The following is a 26,081-nucleotide window of genomic DNA, read 5'->3' as shown; positions in this document are numbered from 1 at the left end:
AATTATAAGCAATCAGTGTCATGAAGGGGAGAAAAGAACATGACCTTCTCTCCTCACTGATCACTGCAGCTATTGTATAGATATAAAGCAATTCCAAACTTTTCCAGATCTCACATCAGTCAGTTTGAGAGGAAGGTGAAAGCAGACAACACTGTCACTGTCAAATTTATGTAATGATACATAACTTATCTCATCTGTCTTTTCATATTAGCTATGGAGATCAATAGGGAGAGAAGGGTATGTTCTTTTTTTCCCCCCTTTGTGTTTTTGCCTGCTTAATGTTGGTCAGCCTCATGCAGGGAAGGAAGTAGAAACCTCAGAGACAACTCTCTGGTAACACCTGATTGAACTTAAAGAATAACAGTCATTTTAAAAAAAAAAATACCCATAAACAAATAATTCACGTGAAAATAAGAAACTTTGTAAATATCTATTAGAAAAATGTACTTCTTTCTCCTCCTGGACTGATCTTTCTCAAAATTATCCGTTCATGGGTAAAATCTGTCTTCAGTAAATACAGACTTTTTAATTTCTGAGTTAAAAAGAGAATAGTTGGTGCTCTTAAACTTCTATGGAAAAATGTAACTATCGTTTCAGGAGCGAATCCAAACTGAAAAATGTAGATTCCGGTAATCTGGCATTGAGTTCAATACTGATGGATTCCTGGATTATTGGCTTCAATGGTGCCATTTAATCAGGTAATTTAATACCATTGAAGTCAGTAATATGGTAATCCAGGACCATTGAACTCAAAGCTGGATTACCGAATTTGCATTCAATTACTTCACCTCAGGTGACTTTACCTGAGGTCACAGCTGGAGTATTGTGGAAACCACCAGCTGTGACCTCAGACATTACCACTCTCACAGCTGCGACTCCATCAGCGTAGCCCTAACGCCGTAGTGCTTGGTTGTCTTTTCTAATGTAATTGCGCACTGCAACCTCAGGATGTACCAAAGCTGGGATTGTCGTGGGACGTCGTGGTGTGGATTACGTCAGAGTGTTGTTGTGTTTAGATAAAGAATTGTTCTCTGTGTTTTGTGATTATTTCTACTTACACAATTAGTATTGGGGGACTCTTAGACCCCCTACCCATTACTAATACAGAGTTTCATGGCAGCTGTGATTTTTTGACAAATCACAGCTGTCATTAACCCCTTATATTACCTTGATTGCATCAGGGCATCCAGGATGAACCGGGTAAGCACCAGAGCTGCTATTTTTAGGCTGGGGAGGGCCCAATAACCATAAGCTTCCCCAGCCGGAGAATACCATCCCCAGCTGTCTGATTTATCTTGGCTGGGTATCAAAGTTGGAGGGGACCACGCAACAGTTGTTAAACTTATTTATTTAAATAATTTAAAAATGGCCGCATGGGGTCCCTCATATTTTGGAACACAACCAAGATAAAGCACACAGCTGGGGGCTGCAGCCTCCAGCTGTCTGCTTTAGCTGCACTGGGTATCAAAATATGAGGGACCCCATGTGGCTTTTTTTAAATTATTTAAATTTTTTACAATTATTTCTTTATTGTTATCTCCATTTTAGAGACCCAGACAGCTAGTGTGCGGCAACCAATCACAGATGCCGGGACACTCTCAGTCTGACTGTAACCAATTACAGACATTGTTACAGAGGGTGGGCTGGGGAAGCAGTGAATATTCATGAGATTTAATGAGTGGACCCAGAAGCATTATGACAGTCACGCTGAAACTCGGTAAGTATAATTGTTCTACTTTAATCCTCATTTTGCTTTCTTTTACAACCCCCTAGCCCTTACTAACCCCATTTTTTAACACTTAAGTTCAGGTCCCATAGACTTTTATATGGGGTTCAGCGTCGGGGGTCAAGTCCCGAACTGGATTTTTTTTTTTTTTTTTTAAACATACTCACAGATAAACAGATAGCCAAATTACAAATAACAAGACAAGACAAGGACAAAACAAATAACAATACAAGACAAACAACATACAGTCTACCTGAGGACTTTTGCTAGTTTCCCGTTTCCATTCCCCTGAGACTGACTCGTACCTTCTACCTTCCTTGAAGAGAAAATACTCTTGAGATCAAAAGCTCAAACTTACCCCGGGATGTGGTGGTATTTTGTTTTCAAGCCAGCCAGCCTGCTTTTTGTTCAGTCCCAGATGAATTCAAAGAGGAAAGATTTGAATCTTGCTGGGGCCTCCAAATTGTTAAAGCTGGGAGACTTTATTCATCGACTCAGGTAGCAACAGATGATGGTTGGATCGCCAGCCGAATCCTGGAGAGGCTCAATAAGAAAGACGCATAGCCAGAGTCTTAGCTCAAGAATATCCCACACGTTTATTATACAGTGGGTTTTTATAGGTTTCTGAAAAAATTGATATGTTGCATAAGATTGCACAATGAGCGCGGGGTTTTCTTGGACAAATTACATGTTTCTAGAGTAATTAATCAATTTTGACATGTTTATAGAACATCTTGCAATTTTGGCTAGAATGGACATTCTTTGAGTCAGTTTGACCTTGATCAATTACAATAATTCCAGGAAAAATAAGGCAGTAAAAGAATGTGATAACAAGACTGCCAAAGACATATTTTAGAAAGAACACAAGTTAACCGATAGGTCAACACATGTTGTTTGTGACATAATCTTTATTTAGGAGAAATTAAAGGAATAGTAAGACACAAATGCATTTGTCCTGCCAGGGACACATATTTTGCCAAATTGAACATAAGTTGTTTATCACATTGCTTATGATAATAGAACATAATGAACTTTAATTGAAAATGATGTCTTCTTTAACATCTTTTAAATCCAGCCGAACTCACCGAACCCGAACATCTGCGGGTTTGCTCATCTCTATTCAGGAGTACTTGCGTCACAATTTCTCTATCTGCCTTTAGCTCCTCCCATCTCCTCCATAGAATTTTAGAATCACTAGCTGTCATCTCCAATCTCAGTGATGGGAAAAACTGTATTTTCACTGAAGACAGATTTTACTTTTAAATTCAGAAGTGAAAGATCAATCCAGTAGGTAAAATAAGCAGATTTATCTGGTAGGATATCTAACCAAGTTTGTTATTTTCATATGTACTATTGATTTTTATAAAATAAAAGTTAAAAGAATGGGTACTGATTTTATAATCTGTTTAGAGCCTATACTTTGTAAACTAATATCTCCGCAATAAAGGGGAGAAATTAAGAAATAAAAACTATATTTTACTTGCTCTACAGCTACTTTTCATGATGTGGCCAATTTAACATGCCCAAACTAGTGAAAAGTCCTGTTTAAGAATGTAATGTAATCTAAAGCTATTGAAGTAATTTTTATTACATGTTTATTACATGTAGGCTACAGTAGTGATTGATCTTCTCATCAGCCAATATTATAAAGGTTGCTGCACTCCACACTCAGGACAGAAGTACTACGATGAGCAGAAGTTCAAAGAAATACAAGGCCCCAGTATCCTCACAGTAAGCCATTTGTTTAATTAAGAATTACTAAAATGTATGAAAAAATAATGAAAATTGAGGGTCCTCAGTGGTTTAAACTTTTTATTGGCTAGCTAAATAGACAATGACAATTGAACTTTGACTGCTTCATTTAAATTAATGAATATGCTTTGATGTAATCAAATCCACTGTAGCTCTGACAGTATGTTTAGGGTTGTTGTCCTGATGGAAAGTTAACCTACAATCCAGTCTCACATTGTTTTTGAAACCTCTAACAGGTTTTCCTCCATGATTGCCCTATATTTAGCTCCAACCATCTTCCCATCAGCTCTGACTAGCTTCGCTGTCCCTGCTGAAGAAATGTTTCCCCACAGCAGAATGCTGCCACAAATAGTTTTGACGGTGGGATGGTGTTTTCAGGAAGATGCGCACTGTTAATTTTACACCACACATAACATTTTTCATTTAACCAAAACATTTCACTGTAGTTTCTTCTGAATAAAGCATGTTCTTTCCCATGCTAGATGTGTCCCCTACATGACATTTGGAAGGTGCTGTGGTCAGGTGAGACCAAATTAAAACTTTTTGGGCTGCATTCAAAACACTTTGTGTGGTGGAAAACTAACACTGCACATCACAATGAATACAACATCCACACTGTCACACATGTTGGTGGCAGCATCTTACTGGGGGGAAGCTTTTCTTCAGCAGGGACAGGGAAGCTGGTCAGAGTTGATAGGAAGTTGGATAGAGCTAAATACAGGAGAATCCTGGAGGAAAACCTGTTAGAGGCTGCAGAAGACTTGAAATTGGGCCATAGGTTCACCTTCCAGCAGCACAACAACCCTAAACATACTGCTGGACCTACAATTGATGGTTTAGATTGAAGCATATTCATGTATGTGAATGGCCCAGTCACAGTTCAGACCTAAATCCCAGTGAGAATCTGTGACAAGACTTGAAAATTGCCTTTCACAGATACTTTTCATCCAAGCTCACTTAGCTAGAGTGATTTTGTGAAGTGGAATGGGCAAAATTTCAACCTCTACATTTTAAAGTTGGTAGACATATATACCCCAAAAGACTAGCAGCAGTAATTGCAGTGAAAGGTGGTTCTACAAAGTATTGACTCTTCAGAGTTGCATACATATGGACCTCACAATTTCAGATGTGTATTTTTAAATTGTATAGAAAACCATGTATCATTTCCTTTACACTTCACAAATAATTGCTCCTTAGTGTTGGTAGATCACATAAAATCACAAAACTTTAAGTTTGTGGGTGAAAAAATGTTGAAAAGGTCATAGGGTATGAATACTTTTTCATTGCACTGTAGGTCTCTTAGGCCAGTTTCAGACGTCCGTGTTTAATCAGGTACAAGTCACACACATGGGTATGGTCACGCGTGTGTCACACATGTGATATCTGTATTTTCATATGTGTGACATAAGTGTGTAATTGAAATAAAAAGATTTTATATATTCACCTGTATCCAGCGCTCCTGTCTTCGGCTCTGTTCTTTCTTGTTCTGATCCCCGCTAATTATGCTCATTGAATATTCACTGCACCTCAAACCTGGAAGCAGGAGCATCGCCGGGGACAGCATCGCTGGGAACAGCACCGGAGACTTCATCACCATGGACAGGTGAGTATCCAGCAAGCAGTGTGTGTGCAATGACGTCCCTAACCTATGTGTACAAAAATCCTTTAATTAGTATGCACTTTTTGTCTGAGAACCCTGTCCCACCCATAGCCATGTGATTTATTTCACACATATATAGCTTGGTCCTTTGCTTCCCATACAAAGCAAGTTTTTTAACTGCAGGTGAGGTTACATATAGGCAGTGCTTTTTTTGTAAAAAAAATATTTGCTGGTACGCATCTCTGAGGCGAGGAGCGGGGGGGGGGTGTTTGGGGGTGCTGTCAGGCGCGCTGCCGGCCGACATTGAGTAGCGGGGCTGCGGCGGGGAGTGCCGGTGCCAGTGGAGAGAGTGGACGGTCATGTGAGCACAAGTATGAGATTTGTACACTTCTGGCCACATTCTGATTTGATGTGTCCAGCCTCAATCAATTCATTTTCATTGAGCATGTCTGTTCAGCACGTGACCACATCTATGTAAATCGCATACTTGCAGCTTTCTCACTCTCACCGCCGGCACCAGAGAATCCTGACAGCGTGCAGAGTGCACACTGTGAGAATTCAGAAGTCTGCAGTCACAGAGTGACACAAGGAGTGACTGCAGACTCATCACAAATTTGGACAACCCCTTTAATGCTCCTAACAACATAAATAAAAACATAGTAACCCTTAACTTGTCAGACGGCACAAGACTTTATTAAAGAGATTGTCCACTACTTGAACATTCATGACCTTTCCTTAGGATAGGTCACCAATGTCTGACTGGTCAGGGTCCGGCACCTGGCAACCCCGCCAATTCCCTACACTAGGTGTTGGTGGTGGCAGGTGGCCGGAAGTGCTCAGTTCTGGATCTGCTCCATCTTCTGATAGTGGCAGCAATCTCCTATTAAAATCAATGAGGCAGATGTGCAGTACCCGGCCGCAGACACCATCAGAGGACGGAGCAGATCCAGAAATAAGCATTTCCGGACACCTGCACCATAATCAGCTGATCAGTGGGGGTCCCATTGCGCTCACATCAGAAGCAATGCACAAGTGGGACCAAGGCCTAATGATAAGACATAGTCAGTATCACAAATAAACATTTACATTCAGGTACCTTATAGATGATGTTGTCTCTAGTCATTTCTTTCTATTCTTCATCTTGTCCTGACGCCATGATGACTTTTCACATTCACATCTCGTCTCTTCAGATTTCCATCTTCTCCGGTCTTCTCCGTCATCCCATCACGATGCCCCTAAAATAGCAGAATGATTATAAGGCTGGGGCCACACGGGGCAGTACTACGATGCTCGCATGACACTCGGCTCGCGCTGGCAGCATAGCAGGAACCGAGTGTCATGCTAGTATCCCTGCGACTGCGGTCCGATCATGCGAGCGGACCTCAGCTGCGGGGGGCGGACCGGCTCTCAGGAGGGACGGGCAGGTGCTGCGGAGGGGAGGGAGGGATTTCTCTCCCTCTCTCCTCTGTAGCCGGCTATTGCGATTCTCGCTCTGCAGCCGCTGTACACCGGTGTACCGCGAGTGCAGTGCGATTTTTCTCTCGCCCCATTCACTTGAATAGGTGCGAGAGAAATGAGTCTCGCTTTACAATCGCAGCATGCTGCGATTGTTTTCTCGGTCCGATTAGGGCTGAGAAAATAATTGCTCATGTGTGCTGACACACAGGTTAGAATTGGTCCGAGTGGAATGCGATGTTTTATCGCACTCCACTCGCACCAATTTTCTCGCCGTGTGGCTTAGTACTAATACTTCTACTTAAAAATATCTGCCCTACGCAGTGCCCCAGAATAAATAATGGCCACAGTATTCTCTGCACAAAATATGACCCACACTGTCCCTCTTATGGTACATGCCCTCCATATTCCCTCTTTCCAAACTGAGCCTACTGTTTACAGTGTCCCTTACACTGTGTCCCCTTATACTGCACCGTCTTTATACTGTGCCCTCATCACACTCCCCCTCCTTGCTATAACCTCACACTGTACTCCCATTCTGCCCCCTCTCCATACCACGTCCCTCCACTACCCAGTCTTTATTCTGTGCCCCTCACATTCTTCTCATCCCTTCCTGTCTCCGCACTACCTCCTGTGTGTCCATATACTTTTCCACCTCACACCCCATCCTGCCCACTTGCTCCTCATACCATGTCACTCTTTATTCTGTGTCCTGTGAAATTTCTTTCCAGTTCGCTCCACATCCTCTCTGTCCCCATGCATGAAACCTCATCCTCTCTGTCCCCATGCATCACCCCTTATCCTCTCTCTCCCCATGCATGAAACCTCATCCTCTCTCTCCCCATGCATGAAACCTCATCCTCTCTCTCCCCATGCATGAAACCTCATCCTCTCTTTCCCCATACATGAAACCTCATCCTCTCTCTCCCCATACATGAAACCTCATCCTCTCTCTCCCCATACATGACCCCTCATCCTCTCTCTCCCCTTACATGAAACCTCATCCTCTCTGTCCCCATACATGAAACCTCATCCTCTCTGTCCCCATACATGAAACCTCATCCTCTCTCTCCCCATACATGAAACCTCATCCTCTCTCTCCCCATACATCACCCCTCATCATTTCTCTCCCCATGAATGAAACCTCATCCTCCCTCTCCCCATGCATCACCCCTCATCCTGTGTCCCCATGCATGAAACCTCATCCTCTCTCCCCCCATGCATCATCCCTCAGCCTCTGTCCATATGCATGAAACCTCATCCTCTCTCTCTCCCCATACATCACCCCTCATCCTCTCTCCCCATGCATGAAACCTCATCCTCTCTCTCCCCATACATCACCCCTCATCCTCTCTCCCCATGAATGAAACCTCATCCTCTCTCCCCATACATCACCCCTCATCATTTCTCTCCCCATGCATGAAACCTCATCCTCTCTCTCCCCATGCATCACCCCTCATCCTCTGTCCCCATGCATGAAACCTCATCCTCTCTCTCCCCATGCATCACCCCTCATCCTCTGTCCCCATGCATGAAACCTCATCCTCTCTCTCCCCATGCATCACCCCCCATCCTCTGTTCCAATGCATGCAACCTCATCCTCTCTCCCCATACATCACCCCTCATCCTCTCTCCCCATGAATGAAACCTCATCCTCTCTCCCCATACATCACCCCTCATCATTTCTCTCCCCATGCATGAAACCTCATCCTCTTTCTCCCCATACTCTGTCCACAGATAGTTCCCTCCCCCATCCATACTGTGTATATACATATTGCCCCCTCCCCACCCTCTGTCCCCCCCATAGTGTGTGCACAGATGGTTCCCTCCCCCACCCACTGTCCTCCCCATAGTGTGTCCACAAATAGTTCCCTCTCCCCTCTCTCCCCCATACTGTTTCATAAATACTCCCCTCTTACCCCATAATGTTCCTCCGACCGTGTCTTCTTCAGCTCCACAGTAGAGCACTTCTCAGCATTTCTCTGCCGCCTCTGCGCTGCGGCACTGGCTTCCGGGTCCGCAGTCTGATCAGCTGACCTGATCACATGACAGCCGTCGCGCTGACCCGGAAGTCAGCGCCGGCGTCACCGCTTCAATTGTCCTCGCGTCTGACAGATACTAGGACAATTGAGCAGTGGGAGCCGCGCGCTGCACTTTCTATGAGTGCGGCTGTCAGCGTGACAGCTGCGCTCAGAGAATAGCGGCTCCCACCCGGCAGACTTCCACACCGCCGCATCAGGCAGCCCGACAGCGCCCCCTAGAGACGCCTCTGGCTTGTGCCTTTGCTCCACATGGCTAATTTGTATAGTTTACAAATTAGTCATGTTGACATAGCCAGAGGCGCTCTTCAGATTTTCCGGTACGCCGTACCGGCGCGTACCACCGCAAAAAAAGCACTGCATATAGGCTAGGGACCCCAAAAATATAGAGATTACCTTGGTGTGGTTTTGGGGCTCTTTTGCATTGATCAATACAATGGCTAAACATCTCTAATATTCCTATTATTCATAGCAGTTATGCATATTCCATTTTCAGGTTTTTCATTTTTTCAGATAGTTCATTGTATTTTTCAGTCCAGTATTCCCATAGCAGTCCTGCTTTTCATCATTCCCCTATACATTGTGACTTGTGTGCAACTCTTTACCCTATTGTATAACTCCATAGAATAACATGGGTATGTTTGGCATCCCTGTTAAAAACGGATGTCTCACGTAACTGAAACACGGATGTTTGAATCCGGCCAAATGGCGAGAACTGAGTAATCTCGAAAGCTTGCAATTTGTCACTATCTGTTCAGCTAGCCATTAAAATATGTCAAGCATTTAGGATTCTCAATTTTTATTATTTTTTTTATTTATTGGCTAACTTGTTACAAGGATATGATTGTCCTGTACTAAAATGTTTTCAGCCATAGTATTACATGTATATAGTGATACCATGAGGGTTTTTTGGTCATTAACCTTCACAATCAGTGTCTTCTGGAATCAATGATTGGCATCCAGAAGACTTTCTCCCGATTATTTCATAAGACAAAAATGAATCCTTAGCTATCTGGCCACTTATACTTATTGTTCATCACATATTGCGTTCCACATTGTAAAAACCTCAAAACCTAGTGTCCAGCACTTCAAAAGCAAATCATAATTTGTTCTATCTCTCATAATGGTGACTTCTGCAGGCCTTGGTACAGCCTGTAATTCCTCAGACTTGAAGAATTTGTAAGCACTACCCATTTTTTTAAGGAGCTTTCTCCGATGATGCCAAATTAGCCTAATTATATAACTCCCTCCCTGGATTGACAGGCATGGATTTGAGTCTCCTCAGCAGTTTTTGTAGCTACTAGTCTTTACTTGCTGAGGAGCTTTAATTAGAAAGTAATCACAGATCCTCTTTTCTCACAGTAGGTTATCCAAACCATCCCTCTGCCTTAAAGATCTTGTAAGTTACCCCTGCTGGTTACACAATCTTTATTGATTACAAAATATATTTGATTTGGTTTTTTTTAGTCGTGTCTGGATCTCAAATTTGTGTCCTTTGTGGATCAAAATGATATTATTATGGTGGATAAAAAGCTAAAGAAAAGTTTGCAAGAAACAAAGGGTTATCAGATCAAGGTAAGATAAACACCAAAGTGTGAAATGCAGCAGCACTTGTGCTGCCACTTTTTTTTTAGGTTCTGTGGGACTGGCAAAAGCAATAAGCCAAGCTCTATACTGTGCTATCTCTGTGTCTCATCCACCTTGTGTGGATGTGTCATTCTATTGGAACAGGGGTATCAGACCTCAGTTTTCCTTAAACGTGTAGCCCCCAGGAAACAGACCTGATAGGCCAGGGCGTCACATTCCCCCTTGGTTAAACGTAGCTCGTCCCCGAGCTACAGGACATCAGAGGTTTATTTTTGTTTTTAACTGTAGAAGGAAAAAGGAACATTTTAACATTATGCACTTTTATTAACGGGTTCCATCCCGTACAGGGGAGGCACTTTACTTAAATGTTACTAAACTTTGGAAAGTTCACCGCTCAACTGTGGGACGCTACCGGTTTTAGTGGTAACGGAGGCTCAACCTACTCCGTTGCAGCCCCTTCCTGCGACAGTCCAGTCCCAATGTCCCGGACCCAGTAACTCGCCACGCAAACAACCTGAACCCCTGGAAACCTATCCGTGGTTCCGTGACCAGGTTAAGGTCCCGGGTGTTGACTTTAGACGACTCTGGTTGGCACAGGAGGTGCAACTATGTACAATACACAAGTTCGAGTTGGTCACGCCAGTCCTGTGACCATGGTTCATGTTTGCTAACCATAAAAACTTTAACCGAGTCCATGTACCGGGTGTACACATTTTGACAATTTTCTAGCAAATCTGGTAACTTTCACTCTTTTCATTAAAAATGGTTGATCAGCACTCATTTACTGACACTTTCTATATTAAAAATAACAAACTATGAAAAATAATAAACAAAAGCACCGACACCTAACAATTCTATGGCATCGCAAAACTACTGGCATTATAACATTTTTAATAATAAATCGGAGGGTCCCGTAGCCATGCTTCTTTGCAACTACGTGCTACTGACGCCGACACATACCCTTCCTCAAACTTCACATGTTTGGTTACCTCCAGGGCATACCAGCCCCGCTTTCCGCAATGGCGGTATAAAACCATCTCCTCTGGCTGAAGATTACGCTCTGGGTGGCCCCAAGGGAGGTGCTGTGCCACATTTCGTCGGGACACATAAACCCCTGCTGTGAGGCCTGCTTCGTGGATAAACCCCCACCCTTGCTTGGGGTCAAACCGCTCCACAAGGCCACGGCACCGTGGCCCTTTAGCTCAAGAAGCAGCGCTCCTTATCTGCTTCTTTTCTGCTCTATCACAGGCAACAAGCTCCCGTCATCGCCGATCTCGGGTTACGATCTCTGCTTGTAGCTGGTATTGTTGTCATTCCCAGTAGGGGGCATCAGCATCCGGCCTCAGCTCCCTAACTGGCTCTGGCTTTATTTGAACTCTGGCGCCCCCAACAGCCGCTGGGATGCCGCGCGGTAGCGGGACAGGTGGACTTCTTGGCTCCGCTTCCGCAGCTGTAAGTAGAAAGACCAACTGCTCCGCAGCTGGGGTTGCAGGGTCCGGGTGCCCCGCTTCTGGGAACGGGCCCGGTGAGGCAGCCGGATCTGGTCTGGTCGGTGTCTGGATGACTGCTGCCGTGACTGGAGTGAGGGTCATAGACGGGATCTCCGCAGCTGGAGCTTCTTGTAGATGCACCGAAGGTTCCGCTGCTGGGGTTGGTGTAGGCAGCTTGGCGTCCACCGAGGACGGGGTAGGTGATGGTGGAGTGCTCACCGTGAGTGGGGGCGGTCCGGATCCCTCAGCCTCTGTGGCCAGATTTGGGCAATCTAAAGGGACTGGGTAACCACTTACCATCTCTTCATGTGGGACTTCAATCTCACGGGCTCGCACCGCCACCGCCAGGCTCCTCATCTCTTCCCTCCAGTGGTTCAGTATAAACAGGAACTGCGTCCGCATTCTCCTGCACAGCTGCTCCGTTTCCTCCTCTATCCATGTCGCAGTCCCAGGGACAGCACGTTCTGGTGACCAGTCTCGCGCCGCCATCTTGCTACTGCGTCTTCCAGGAACGTTGTTGCAGAGTCCTGGCGTCCCTGCTCCACTTCCGCTCTCTTTACATTCCGGCACGCCCCCTCAGTCTTTTCGCAGCACCCCTTCGCGCGCTGTTGCCCTCTGGGAACTTTGGGTTCCGGCCTCACACGCAAGACGAAGGGCGGGGCTTAGGCTTCACACACTTTCCCAGGGAAGAAAACGTTATGGCGCGAAAAGATGGCGGACAATGGCGGAATTGGCGGGAAAAGGACTCTTGACTCGCAGTTTTCGACTTTCAAGGCACACGTCACCCAGATAAGTGGGTCCTGCTTGTATCCTGTTCGTGGCGCCAGGTTTTTCGAGGTGTACCGCCCCTGTGCCAGCGGCCGAGCCGCTCGGATCCGGAACCGCAGTGGCTCGAGGGGGTCTCCGGACCCGGGGGTTCGTGCGGACACTCTAGTTTGAAAAGGGGAGTATGTACAGGGGAGTTAGAAGTTTGTGATGCCACCCACGGTGCATGGTAAGGTGGGATACCACCGCTGCTGTTGGGGGAAGAGGGAGCCCGGTGGCGATGGTACGGCAGCAAGGTGTTTAACGCATCCGTGGGTATGGGGTTTGTGCTCCGGGGCCCGGAGTTGGTGGTGCAGGATTGTGGTGCCGTTGGGAAAAGGAAGGGTTTCTGCGTACTCACTCAGTCCAAAAATGCTGACACAGACAGCTTGTAAACCACAATTCTGAGCACCGCTGCAGCAAGGAGGGAGCACGCTTTGGTCCGTGCTCTTAATGTTGCTTGTTAGCCTGTGGCCTTTTCCGTGGCACCTTGTTCACTGTTTGGACCCTGTAGTGTGGAACTAGTCGGGTCCCACTCACCCATATGGCTAACGGAGTGAGCTTGCTCTCAGGGTTCATGCTTGGGATCTGGTGGACTGTGTCAGGGAAAGTCCTATCCCATCGGTGCGCTAATACCCCGATTTTGGAGCGGGTGAGGGATGAATCTTGAAGGGTTCACCCCCGTCGGGTAAATTACCAGGACGCTTGAAGCTACTTCCCGGCCTAGGGTCCGCGTACCCCGTCGTACCCTGGCCCCTGCCCAGAGATGGCTCAAGGCCACCGGCTTCCCTCCTCGGCAATCCGTGCCCCTTGACACGATCCCCTGCGACCGGGGTTCCAGCTCCTACCAGGCCCAGACCAACGTCTGCCACCTAGTACTCAAGGAGCCCTGCTCCAACCCGGTGACCTCTCCCTCTTAGAGAGTCACCACTCTACCTCCTGTTCCTTCCACTCTTCTTTCAGTTCTCTTCTCACTTTTTCACCTTCCCCTACCAACCCCCCAAATGGGCGGCCCTATTCCCTTCAGACCCCCAATGGTGTGTCTGGTGGGTGTGGTGTAAAGTCTTTCTAGGGTTTTGACTGGTTAAGCTCTTAGGAACACCAAAGGACAAGGATCCGTAACCAAGGAGGATGCGGATACTGTGCAGAAGGGCAGATTGCACAATACCCTGTGACGACCTGATAGGCCAGGGCGTCACACATTTCTTACATATTGTATTTACTTCTCTTTAGAAAGCCATTTCCCTTACAAGCTAATTTTGATAGACAATAGAGACTTGATGCTTCACCCAACTAGTTCCAAACAATTGGGACACACCTATCAATCATTGAATTTCCATTTTCTTATTTAGTCTTTTGCACAAATATATAAAGTCCAGCGCCTAGCCATGCAGTCTGCCATTACAGAAGTTGTGGAAGAATGAGTCGTACTGTGGGGTCACCTAATTTGAGCGTGGTTTTGTACAAGGATGTCATCGTTGTAACAAGTCACTTCTTGAAATTTCCTCTCTCCTAATTATTTCACAATTTATAGTGGTATTATTGAGAAGTGGAAATGTTAAATAGAAGCTGTCATCAGAAATGACCTATTGTTTAAATCAGGTTTTTAATATATTTTATAAAAAAAAAGTTGGCAGTAGTTTTTTTTATATTAACATCATAATCTTTAACCCCTTAATAGCCACTGATACACCTTTTTGACAGCAGCCGTTAAGGGGCTATTTTCCTCAGCGCCGCTTTTTCACAACTCTGAGGAATGAGCAAGTAGCGCACCCCCAATTATGACAACTGACATCCTCTGGCATCAGCCCCGACCAGTTTTGGAACCGATTAACCTCTTAAATGCTGCTGTGAATCGTGACATGAGCATCTAAGTGGTTAAAATAGGGAGAAGACTCCTTCCTTTAACACTATCGACTCCCTACAATCATAATCCTACAATCATAATCGCAGGTGCCAGCAGTTGCCATTGCACCATGAGGTCATCTGATGACCTAAGTGTACAGGCCTATAAGCAGTGCAGAACTGACAGGTTTCATGCACTGCAATACATGAATACTACAGTGTATCAGACCTGTGATCAAAGCAAAACATTTATGTCCCACAGTGGGAAAAATTAAAAAAAAAGGTGAAAAAAAGTTAAATAAAATGAATAAAAAAAGTAAAACCACACACCAAAAAGTGCACAAGAATCATGAAAAGCTGTTTCGCCACTAAAAATGCAGCTAAATAATAAACTAAAAAACATTCGTATAATTTGTATCGCACATCTGGAAAGACCTGAACTATAAGACTGACACGTAATTCATTCTGTACAGTGAACACCATAAGAAAAAAAATCATAAACACACTAAAATGTAGCTTTTTCATCATACTGACACAAATAAATTAAACAAAATGTGATCACAAAGTCATATGTAAAAAAAAAAAAAAAGGCATAACTAAATGCAAAATTTTTCCACACAAACTAGTCCTAATATGGCTCTTTTGGCGACGAAAAAAAAAAAGTTACGGTTCTCAGTATATAGCAATGAAAAAACAAATATATTTTTGTAAAATATTATTCATAGTGTGCAAAAGTAGCAAAGCACAAAAAAAACCCTATATAAGTCTGGAATGAAAAATTATATAAAAACATTTAATGAATTGCTGTTGTTTTGCTCATTTTGGACCTAAAAAATCTGAATAAAAGGCAATAAAAAAATCTTATGTACAGTACTCCATAATCGTACCCAAAAAAATCTTCAACTCATCCCACAAAAAATAAACCCTTTCATGACACTGTTAACCAACAAATAAAAACGTTATAGCTCTCAGAATATGGCGACAAACTAATTTTTAATACAAAAAATGCATTTTTAGACTGATAGTAGCAAAGCATAAAAACCGAACATAAATCTGATATCACTGTAATCATATTGACCAGAAGAATAAAGCCGTCTTATGAATTATACTGCACAAAAATGGTGTAAACATGAAAACTATTCTTATACTGTAGTTTGTTAATTTTGCTTCCCAAAAATGAGAATAAGGCTGTTCACATTCCTGTGCGCTCTATTGAGCACTTATGTAGTGGTTTACATGTAAATTCCCCCAAAAATGTGATTCAAATGAAATAAAACTCTCCACTGAACCATTCACTATAAGGCTATGTGCCCACGCTGCGGATTTTGCGCGGATTTTGCCGCTGATTTACCGCGGATTTTCCGAAAATCTGCAGCAGCGGCACTTCCAAGCCAATTAAATGGCATTTTGGAAATGCTGTGTCCATGCTGCGGATTTTTCCGCGGCGGATTTGCCGCGGATTTTGATCCGGAAAAATCTGCAGCATGTCAATTATTGCTGCGGATTTTGGTGCGGATTTTGGCTATAGAATGGGGAAAAAAAAAAAAAATCCGCATCAAAATCCGCGGCAATTTCGCGGTAATCCGCGGTAAATCCGCGGCAAAAATAAGGTGCGGATTTGCCGCGAAAGTCGCGGATTTTCATGCAGAAAAATCCGCAGGTACATTCTACCGTGGACACATAGCCTAAGGCTATGTGCCCGCGGGACTCTGTATCTGCGGATTTTTCTGCATCAAAATCCGCAGCTTTCCCCCGGAATCCGCACCTTTTTCATAGGTGCGGATTTGACGCGGATTTTGTTGCGATTTTTTTTTTTTTTTTTTTTTTTTATTCAATTGAATAAGCAAAATCCGCACGAAAATCCGCAACAATAATTGACATGCTGCAGATTTTTCCGCACGAAAATCCGCACGATTTCCGCTGCGGAAAAATCCGCAGCGTGGGCACAGCATTTCCCAAATGCCTTAGAAATGGCTGGGGAGTAGCTGTGCTGCAGATTTCTGGAAAATCCGCGGCTTTTCCGCGAGAAATCCGCGGCAAAATCCGCGCATTTTCCGCAGTGTGGGCACATAGCCTAAGGCTATGTGCCCACGGGGAAAGTGTCCTGCGGCTATATCTGCAGGACATTCCGCAGGAGCTCCTAGAAATCCGCAGCACAACTTTGTCTGTTTACATGCTGCGGTTTTATTGCGGAATGTCCTGCGGATATGCTGCGGGCATTCTGCATTGAGAATACAGTACCATGGCTTCGGCACTGCATCCTCAATGCAGAACAAGTGCTGGAGTGATCGGGGAGTTCATACTTACTTACCTCCATCACGCAACACTTCACTTTCCAGCCGTGCCTGTCAGTATCTACACTTTGCAGGAGAAGGTGGGCGGGCCTGAACTAGCTCCGGCGGTCACATGACCGGAGCTCATGCAGGCCCCACCCACCACCGCCTGATGCTGGCTCCACCGCACTTCTCTGCACCGGAGGAAGTGACTCCGGTTTCTACTATCAAGGCAGATAAGTATGGGATCCTGCAGGAATAATTGACATGCTGCTGATTTTTCCGCAGGGAAATCTGCATTATTTCCCCTGCGGAAAAAAATGCAGCATGGGTACAGCACTCCCCAAATGCCATAGAAATGGCTGGGGACTTGCTGTACTGTGGATTTTTGAAAAATCCGCGGAATTTCCGCGAAAACAAATCGAGGCAAATTCCGCTAATTTTCCGCAGCGTGGGCACATAGCCTAATGAGGCAGATAATGAAATAGAGTATAAAGTGTCGCAATGTTCCCATGGTGTCCCATCATTTTCTTTGTAATGCATAAGTGCACCCCTAATAAGATGGATACTAATGAAATAGACGCCAAACAGCACTCTAAGGCTATGTGCGCACTTTCAGTTTTCACCTGCGTTTCAGGTGCGTTTAGCATCAGTTTTGAACTGCAGCGTTTTTGTGCCCAAATGCATGCGTTTTGGTTTTCCATTAAAGACAATGAGAATTCATGATTTCTTGTCCGCACTTTGCGTTTCCAAACGCATCTCAAAATTTGCATAAGTTTGGTCAAAAACCATGCGTTCAGAAAAGGACTCTGTCAATTGTTTTTGCCATTTGTGGTGCGTTTTGTTAACATTGAAGTCAATGAGAAGTAGCAAAAAGCAAGAAATATCAAAATTTCTGCGTTTTACCTGCTTTTTCATTGCAGAAAACATGCGTTTTGGACTACCAAAACGCATGCTTTTTGAACTTCAAAATAATGATTTGATATGTCCCTTTACACACACACATAATCCGACAATTAAATTTAAGAATATTATGCATTTATTGCTAGTTTACCGATAAAATGTATATTAGCGCTATAATTTTATTAAATATATCTTTTTCAATTATTTTTCCCATTAATATAGATTTGTCCCTTTTTTTTTCTCTTTTTTCATTCTGTTTGACTATTTAATCTTTATTTAGCAGTGTCTTGATGTTCAAAATGCATGTGTGAAAACGCATGGAAAAAGCGCTAAAAACGCATCTAAAACGCGGTAAATACGCATGCGTTTACTGCGCTAAATTTCTGAAAAAGGCAACTTTGGCTAAATCAATTAAGGCTAAAACGTGCGTTTTACAACTGCATGTAGGACGACGGAAAGTGCGCACATAGCCTAAGTGTCTCCATCTGCCTCATTATAATGAGTGGTTCTGTCTGGGATTTAGTATGAATACCATTTTTGTGGGATTACACAGAAACCTTGTCATAAGTGCTCAGCATAGAACAGAAATATGTGATCCCAGTGTAACACTTGTGTCACAAACCACCGGGGGGTCACTCAGAAATCCCCCGCGCTGGCTACCAGTACGTCACAATCGGGGGGTAACAAGTGGGGGTCACCCCTCCTTTATACCTCCCGACCGACAGACAGAGCACGTGACGCGCTCTCTAGCGCCCCTCTTATAGTCAGGCCAATTATGGAATTGCCCGACAATAAGCAAGGAGGCCGCTATACTACTTATGCCGATTATTGAAGGGTCCCCGGTGAGAGTAAGGTATATATTCCCCCGACCTCCGCGGGCGGAATATATAAAATCTCCCCGAATCTCACTGGCCTCCCCACAATAATCCTTGGCACAATTCGCTGCCACCAACCGATTTACGGTAACTATTAGCCGAACACACAGACGTGGGATTCAAGATCGAGATAACAGAACAGCCCAAGATTAATTATATAATTTAATCAGCCTAAAGCACACTAGAAACTACAATATATACAATAGGGAATCTACAGAATATACATAGGTCAGAGTACAGTTACAGATAAAGCATGGTTTACAAACAGGCATACACAGTTCCATCAGTTACCTTGTTGCGTCTGGCCACAGGGGGGCGCTGTAGGCCAGGTTTCTAGGATCCTTCCCACAGATGTTTCCTACACGTGCCCCCAGCGAAAAGAACACTGGAAAATGGCCGAAGTAGGGTTATCAACCTGGACAAATCCAGGTCCCCTCCTACCTTCGTGACCTCAGAGGGAGCACTGCTCCACCCCTGGCTGGAGTTATGGACAAAATCCACAACATGGAATATGGCCATAACTTTGCCTGGGAGCGTCGTAGGCGGACGCCAATGCTCTCATTGTGACAGTTATGAATTTAGCTACAGAACGAGGGGACTCATGACCTGTCTGCCAGTTCCCCATTGGCTGATATCACGCCTGGGGCATTTCCCAATGTCCTGCTCCCATAAAAAGGGTGTGCCGGCATCGTCCGCATGCAGAGACACCATTTTTATGGTTGCCATATTTATCGGAAATATGGCTTGCGAGATATGAACCATTTTTTACTGGAGTCGTTCTGTCTGGCTATTCCCATAGCCTTGCTAATGAGATACAACTCTTGTTACAGGGTGACGGCAGGGAGTCATCCTGTGTCCATTGTTCCCACACCACCTCATTTCCATATCACAGGACATGGCCATGGAGGTGTAAGTGGAACACTGAGAACAAGAAGGGAGGGGGCACTGCCAGGGAGTGATGAGGGATTATGACTGGAGTCATAATTCATCTTCATATCCCGGGATTTGCCTCACACCTCCCCCCTTTTGAGGGCGCTAGGGGGCAGCACACTCCGGTGTTCCCCCGGGCGCCCGTCCGCGACCTCTCCTTGTCGGGACAGCCCGTCTGCGTTACCGTGGTCACGGCCCCTTTTGTGGCGAATGGTGAAGTTGTATTGCTGGAGCGCAAGGCTCCATCGCAACAATCGCCCATTCGTCCCAGAGACGGTGTGCAACCAGCTGAGGGGATTGTGGTCCGTCTCCACGATGAAGTGGCGCCCGTATAGATAGGGTTGCAGACGCTGCAGGGCCCACACTATGGCCAGGCACTCCTTCTCCATCGTGGAATAGGCAACTTCCCTTGGTAACAGCTTCCTGCTCAGGTACAAGACTGGGTGCTCTTGGCTCGCAGAGTCCACCTGGCTGAGCACCGCACCGAGGCCGAAGTCACTGGCGTCGGTCTGTACTACAAACGGCCGCGTGAAGTCGGCTGCCTGTAGCACGGGCGGGCTGGACAGGGCGTCCTTTAGGGCCCGGAAGGCTGTCTCGCAGTCCATTGTCCAATCGACTGCAGAGGGCAGCTTCTTCTTGGTGAGGTCCGTCAAGGGCTTTGCCAGGCTACTATAGCATGGAACAAACCTCCTATAGTACCCAGCGGTCCCCAAGAAGGACATCACCTGCTTCTTGGTCCTGGGGGTGGGCCAGGATGCGATGGCTTCCACTTTCTCAGGCTCGGGCTTCAGTGTTCTCCCACCTACCCGGTGACCGAGGTACTGGACCTCGCTCATGGCCAGCTGACACTTCCCCGGCTTGATGGTCAAACCTGCCCGGTGGATCCGCCTGAGCACCTGTGCTAGATGCTCTAGGTGGTCCTCCCAGGTGGGACTGAAGACGGCAATGTCATCCAGGTACGCGGCCGCGTACCCTTCAAGTCCCTTGAGCAGGGTGTTGACCATCCGCTGGAAAGTGGCAGGGGCATTCCTCATCCCGAATGGCATCACCGTGGACTCGTACAGTCCAAATGGGGTAATAAAGGCAGAGCGTTCCCTGGCCTTGCGAGTCAGGGGGATCTGCCAATATCCCCGGCTCAGATCCATGATGGTCAGGTACTGAGCCCCGGCCAACTGATCGAGCAGGTCATCGATGCGTGGCATTGGGTACGCATCGGCGACCGTGACCGCATTGAGCCCCCTGTAGTCCACGCAGAACCGAGTGGTTCGGTCCTTCTTAGGGACGAGGACTACAGGCGAGGCCCAAGCGCTGTTGGATGCCTGGATCACCCCCAGCTTCAGCATCTCGTCAATCTCCTGGCGCATGTGTTGCTGCACCTCCAGGGAGACCCGATATGCTGAACGCCGGATCGGGGGATGATCCCCAGTGTCCACGTGATGGACAGCCAAGTCAGTCCTTCCGGGCTGGTTGGTAAACAACCCCCGGAAGGGGAGGAGGGTGGCCCACAGCTGGGACCGTTGGTCTTCCAAGAGCTGGTGGCCAACCTCCACATCCTCAATGGATCCGCCTGCCCTAACCTGGGCTAGCATATCCAAGAGGGTTTCCGCTTCTCCCTCCTCGGGCAGGTTGCACACGGGGAGCGCACATGCCTCCCGCTCATGATGTGCCTTCATCATGTTCACATGGAAGGGCTTCCGCCTTCCACGGGCAGGGTCCAGGGTGACCAGGTACGTTACAGGGTTGAGCTGCTGGTACACGAGGTATGGGCCTTCCCAGGCTGCCTGAAGCTTGTCCTGTGGTACGGGGACCAGTACCCACACCTTTTGACCCACTTGGTAGGTCCTCTCACAAGCGTTCTGGTCGTACCAACGCTTCTGATCGGCCTGAGCTTGAGCCATATTGTCGTGTACCAGTTGCGTCAAGGCCTGCATTTTGTCCCGGAAGCGCATGACATACTCGATAACCGACACTCCAGGGGTGGCCAAATCCCCTTCCCAAGCCTCTTTCACCAGAGCCAGGGGGCCCCGCACACGTCGCCCGTACAGGAGCTCAAACGGTGAGAATCCTGTTGAGGCCTGTGGAACCTCCCGGTAAGCAAATAACAGGTGTGGGAGATACCGCTCCCAGTCACGCCCATGGGAGTCGACCAACATCTTAAGCATCTGCTTTAAGGTGCCACTGAACCGCTCGCACAGGCCATTAGTCTGTGGATGGTACGGGCTGGCCACCAGATGTCGCACCTGGACTTGCTTACAGAGGGCCTCCATCAGCTGGGACATGAATTGGGTCCCCCGGTCAGTGAGCATTTCCTGGGGAAAACCCACTCGGGAGAAAATCTCCAGCAATGCGGTGGCCACCTTGTCAGCCCGAATGGACGACAAGGCCACTGCTTCTGGGTACCGGGTGGCATAGTCCACTACCGTCAGTATGAAGCGTTTCCCGGAGCTGCTGGGGATGGCCAGCGGGCCGACCAGATCCACAGCCACCCTCCTGAAAGGCTCATCGATGATTGGCAGAGATACCAGTGGGGCTTTGGGGCGTGGCCCCGCCTTCCCCACTCTCTGACAGGTTTCACACGAACGGCAGTAGGCAGCCACATCGGCCCCCATTTTTGGCCAGTAGAAATGCTGGTTTAACCTGGCCTTGGTCTTAGCGATCCCTAGGTGTCCGGCCATCGGAATCTCATGTGCGATCCGCAACAACTCCGTCCGGAACGGATAGGGTACCACCAACTGTCGGTCCCTGGGCCACGCCTCCGGTGAACCCTGCTGGACCGTGGCCCGGTACAGCCGTCCTTGGTCCCAGACCACTCGCTCCGGGTCCGAGTCCGAGGGAGGCTGTGCCGCCTGCTCCTTAAGAGCTTTCAGGCTGTCGTCAGCTTCTAACGCTGCCTGAAACCCCTGACTAGATGTGGCCAGAATCGACGAGACTGTCGCATCTTCGGTCAGTACCCCGGGACCTGTGTCCTGGCCTCCACCTGACTCGGCTGCCACTTGGTCAGAAGGGGAAGAGCTATCGGACCTCCGGGAGGCCCCTTGGCTTCCAGCACTCCCACTGCGGGTGACAGCGGCCACAGCCGCTGCGACCGTGGGTCGTGCCTGCTCCTCCTCCGTTCCTGACCAAGTCGCCGGTTCAGGCAGACCGACCTGGCTTCCTGACACCCCGGTCGTGGGGGAACCATGCACCGAGATCTTACCTGGGAGCACTTCCGCTCCTGGACCGGCCCCAATCTCACCTGCCTGTTCCCCTCCTGCAGCAACAGAACCCCGCTGTGAAATCTCTGGGGACCCCACATTTGCTGTGGTAGCCCCCACCCCACACACTGGTCCTCCCCCTGCAGCACCCTGCTCTCTGCTTATCCCTGCAGAGGGCAACAGATCCCAGCTCACAGGCTGGTTACTTGTAGAGGCATTGTCACACCTTTCTCTGACCCCCTCCCCTGTCACAGCTGCAGCTGTGTGTGTGTCTATGGTGTCTGTGCAAGCAGAAATATCAGAGTTCACTCCCTCCTCCCTTACATCATTCATAGATAACACATTAACATTGTCCGGAGGCACGTCAGTACTGGCTGAAGGTTCAGCCCTTGGTTGGGGCCCAAACTGGGAGGTTATCTGCCCCAAATCTGTCCCAAGTAGCACGTTTGCGGGGATCCGATCAGTTACCCCCACCTCCCTCACCCCTCGCCCTGCGCCCCAGTCCACATAAATGTCAGCAACAGGCAGCGCCGGGTCAATGCCTCCAATCCCGGAGACAGCGAGGGTTTTTCCAGGGATCAAGTCTTGGGGGGACACCATCTCAGGCCGCACCAGAGTCACCTCCGAGGCGCTGTCTCGCAGTCCTATGGTCACAGACCGGCCGACGGTGACAGGTTGGAAGCTGTCCAGGGACCTACCACCACCCCCACCCACACAATACACCTTGGGCGGCCCTTGGGACGGGGACGGAGCCGGGGCCTTGGGACGCTGAGGGCACATGGCCTTGAAGTGTCCAGGTAGGTTGCACTGGTGGCACCGTCTTGGTTCTGCCACGGGCCTGGAGAGGGGAGTTGAGGGGGACACCCCCTGCAGTCTAGGGGCAGGTGGGGCAGTCGCAGAATTCATCTTACCCCCTCTCCAGGTGCTGCTGGTGGCTGCTCTCCTGGCTTCAGGAGCCCGATTGTTGGTGTAGTCATCGGCCAGGGCAGCTGTAGCCGTGGACCCCTTTGGCTTCTGGTCTCGGATGAACTGGCGGAGATCCTCAGGGCAGTTCCACAAGAGTTGCTCCGTGATGAACAAGTCCAGGATCTCCGGTCCGGTGGAAAGCTGCAGGCCTTGGGTCCAGTGGTCGGCAGCTCGGGCAAGTGCCCGCCTGTGGTCAGCCCAGGAGTCCTTTGGTCCCTTCTGTAGGCTCCGGAACTTCTTGCGGTAGGACTCTGGAGTGAGGTTGTACTGTTGGATCAGGGCCCGCTTGATGGTGTCGTAGCCCTGATCTGCCTCAGCAGGCAAGTCCCCAAGGATATCCAGGGCCTTACCCCTTAAACGGGGGGTCAGGTATTTGGCCCACTGGTCCTTGTCCAGATGGTGCTGCAAGCAAGTCCGTTCAAAAGCAGTCAGGAAAGAGTCCAAGTCTCCATCCTTCTCCAGCACTGGGAAGTCCTCAACACGGACCTTTGGAAGTTTGGTGTCTTGAAGGTCACGTGTGGCTGATGAGGGCCGGAGCTGAGCTAGATGCAGCTGGTAGTCACGGTCTGCCTGTCGCTCCGCAGCCTCACGCTCTGCCTGGCGCTCTTCACGCGCTGCTTGCCGCTCCGCAGCCTCAGCATCACGCGCTGCCTGCCGCTCTGCCCTGCGCTCTGCCATGAGTATCTCGTAGGTATCCCGGTCTCCCGCCTGGAGAAGGGCCATAGCCATTTGGAGAAGGCTATCCGAGCCTCCCAGGCTCGGTGGAATGGCACGTGGTGATCTGCGGCCCGCTGCGGAGCCTGGTGCTTCACTGTCCCTTGCAGAGCGGAGGGCTGGCATCTGGCTCGTTGAGGACCCTTGGGTGAGCTGCTCCTCATCTTGTCCATAATTGCTAGGTTGTGCAATGTCCTCTGCAGAACGGTTTTCTGGCGTCGAGCTCCTGGAGGACTCGTGGGCAACCTCCTCATTACTGTCCACAGCACCGTCCTCCCTCTCTTCGGCTCCTGCCTTAGCATTGGCCAGTTGCATAGCTCTGCTCCTGGTGCCATCAGCCATTCTTGCAGACTTTTGGTCACTGACACAGAACTGACACCTGATGCCTCCACACACCTTACATTATCTGCACTCTGACACTCTAGTGTTGAGCTGGTCTGAAGACCCCAGCAGCCACAGCTGCTGCAGGCAGTCTTTAGTGTCTGGGAGTATGGGTCTCACACTCACACACACTATTATCTCGATCCCACCGCTATGCCACCAATATGTCACAAACCACCGGGGGGTCACTCAGAAATCCCCCGCGCTGGCTACCAGTACGTCACAATCGGGGGGTAACAAGTGGGGGTCACCCCTCCTTTATACCTCCCGACCGACAGACAGAGCACGTGACGCGCTCTCTAGCGCCCCTCTTATAGTCAGGCCAATTATGGAATTGCCCGACAATAAGCAAGGAGGCCGCTATACTACTTATGCCAATTATTGAAGGGTCCCCGGTGAGAGTAAGGTATATATTCCCCCGACCTCCGCGGGCGGAATATATAAAATCTCCCCGAATCTCACTGGCCTCCCCACAATAATCCTTGGCACAATTCGCTGCCACCAACCGATTTACGGTAACTATTAGCCGAACACACAGACGTGGGATTCAAGATCGAGATAACAGAACAGCCCAAGATTAATTATATAATTTAATCAGCCTAAAGCACACTAGAAACTACAATATATACAATAGGGAATCTACAGAATATACATAGGTCAGAGTACAGTTACAGATAAAGCATGGTTTACAAACAGGCATACACAGTTCCATCAGTTACCTTGTTGCGTCTGGCCACAGGGGGGCGCTGTAGGCCAGGTTTCTAGGATCCTTCCCACAGATGTTTCCTACACGTGCCCCCAGCGAAAAGAACACTGGAAAATGGCCGAAGTAGGGTTATCAACCTGGACAAATCCAGGTCCCCTCCTACCTTCGTGACCTCAGAGGGAGCACTGCTCCACCCCTGGCTGGAGTTATGGACAAAATCCACAACATGGAATATGGCCATAACTTTGCCTGGGAGCGTCGTAGGCGGACGCCAATGCTCTCATTGTGACAGTTATGAATTTAGCTACAGAACGAGGGGACTCATGACCTGTCTGCCAGTTCCCCATTGGCTGATATCACGCCTGGGGCATTTCCCAATGTCCTGCTCCCATAAAAAGGGTGTGCCGGCATCGTCCGCATGCAGAGACACCATTTTTATGGTTGCCATATTTATCGGAAATATGGCTTGCGAGATATGAACCATTTTTTACTGGAGTCGTTCTGTCTGGCTATTCCCATAGCCTTGCTAATGAGATACAACTCTTGTTACAGGGTGACGGCAGGGAGTCATCCTGTGTCCATTGTTCCCACACCACCTCATTTCCATATCACAGGACATGGCCATGGAGGTGTAAGTGGAACACTGAGAACAAGAAGGGAGGGGGCACTGCCAGGGAGTGATGAGGGATTATGACTGGAGTCATAATTCATCTTCATATCCCGGGATTTGCCTCACAACTTGTCATTACCGTATTTCTCGGACTATAAGATGCTCCGGACCATAAGACGCACCCTGGTATTAGAGGAGGAAAATAGGAAAATAAAATTTTAAGCAAAAAAT

General features: G+C 47.9%; 1 protein-coding gene across 1 annotated transcript in view; it reads left to right on the top strand.

The window, feature by feature from the left end:
- Nucleotides 1–26,081, top strand: part of P2RX7 (purinergic receptor P2X 7) — a 109,375-nt gene that overhangs the window by 67,087 nt on the left and 16,207 nt on the right. The window contains exons 11-12 of the mRNA XM_075341830.1: nt 3,335–3,457; nt 10,040–10,147. Coding sequence (XP_075197945.1) covers nt 3,335–3,457; nt 10,040–10,147 — 231 coding nt within the window. The remainder of the gene's footprint in view (nt 1–3,334; nt 3,458–10,039; nt 10,148–26,081) is intronic.

This window comes from Anomaloglossus baeobatrachus, chromosome 1, assembly GCF_048569485.1.
Source record: "Anomaloglossus baeobatrachus isolate aAnoBae1 chromosome 1, aAnoBae1.hap1, whole genome shotgun sequence".
Taxonomy (NCBI): domain Eukaryota; kingdom Metazoa; phylum Chordata; class Amphibia; order Anura; family Aromobatidae; genus Anomaloglossus; species Anomaloglossus baeobatrachus.
Note: the sequence above shows the minus strand (reverse complement) of the source record. Positions and strands in the feature narration are given on the sequence as shown.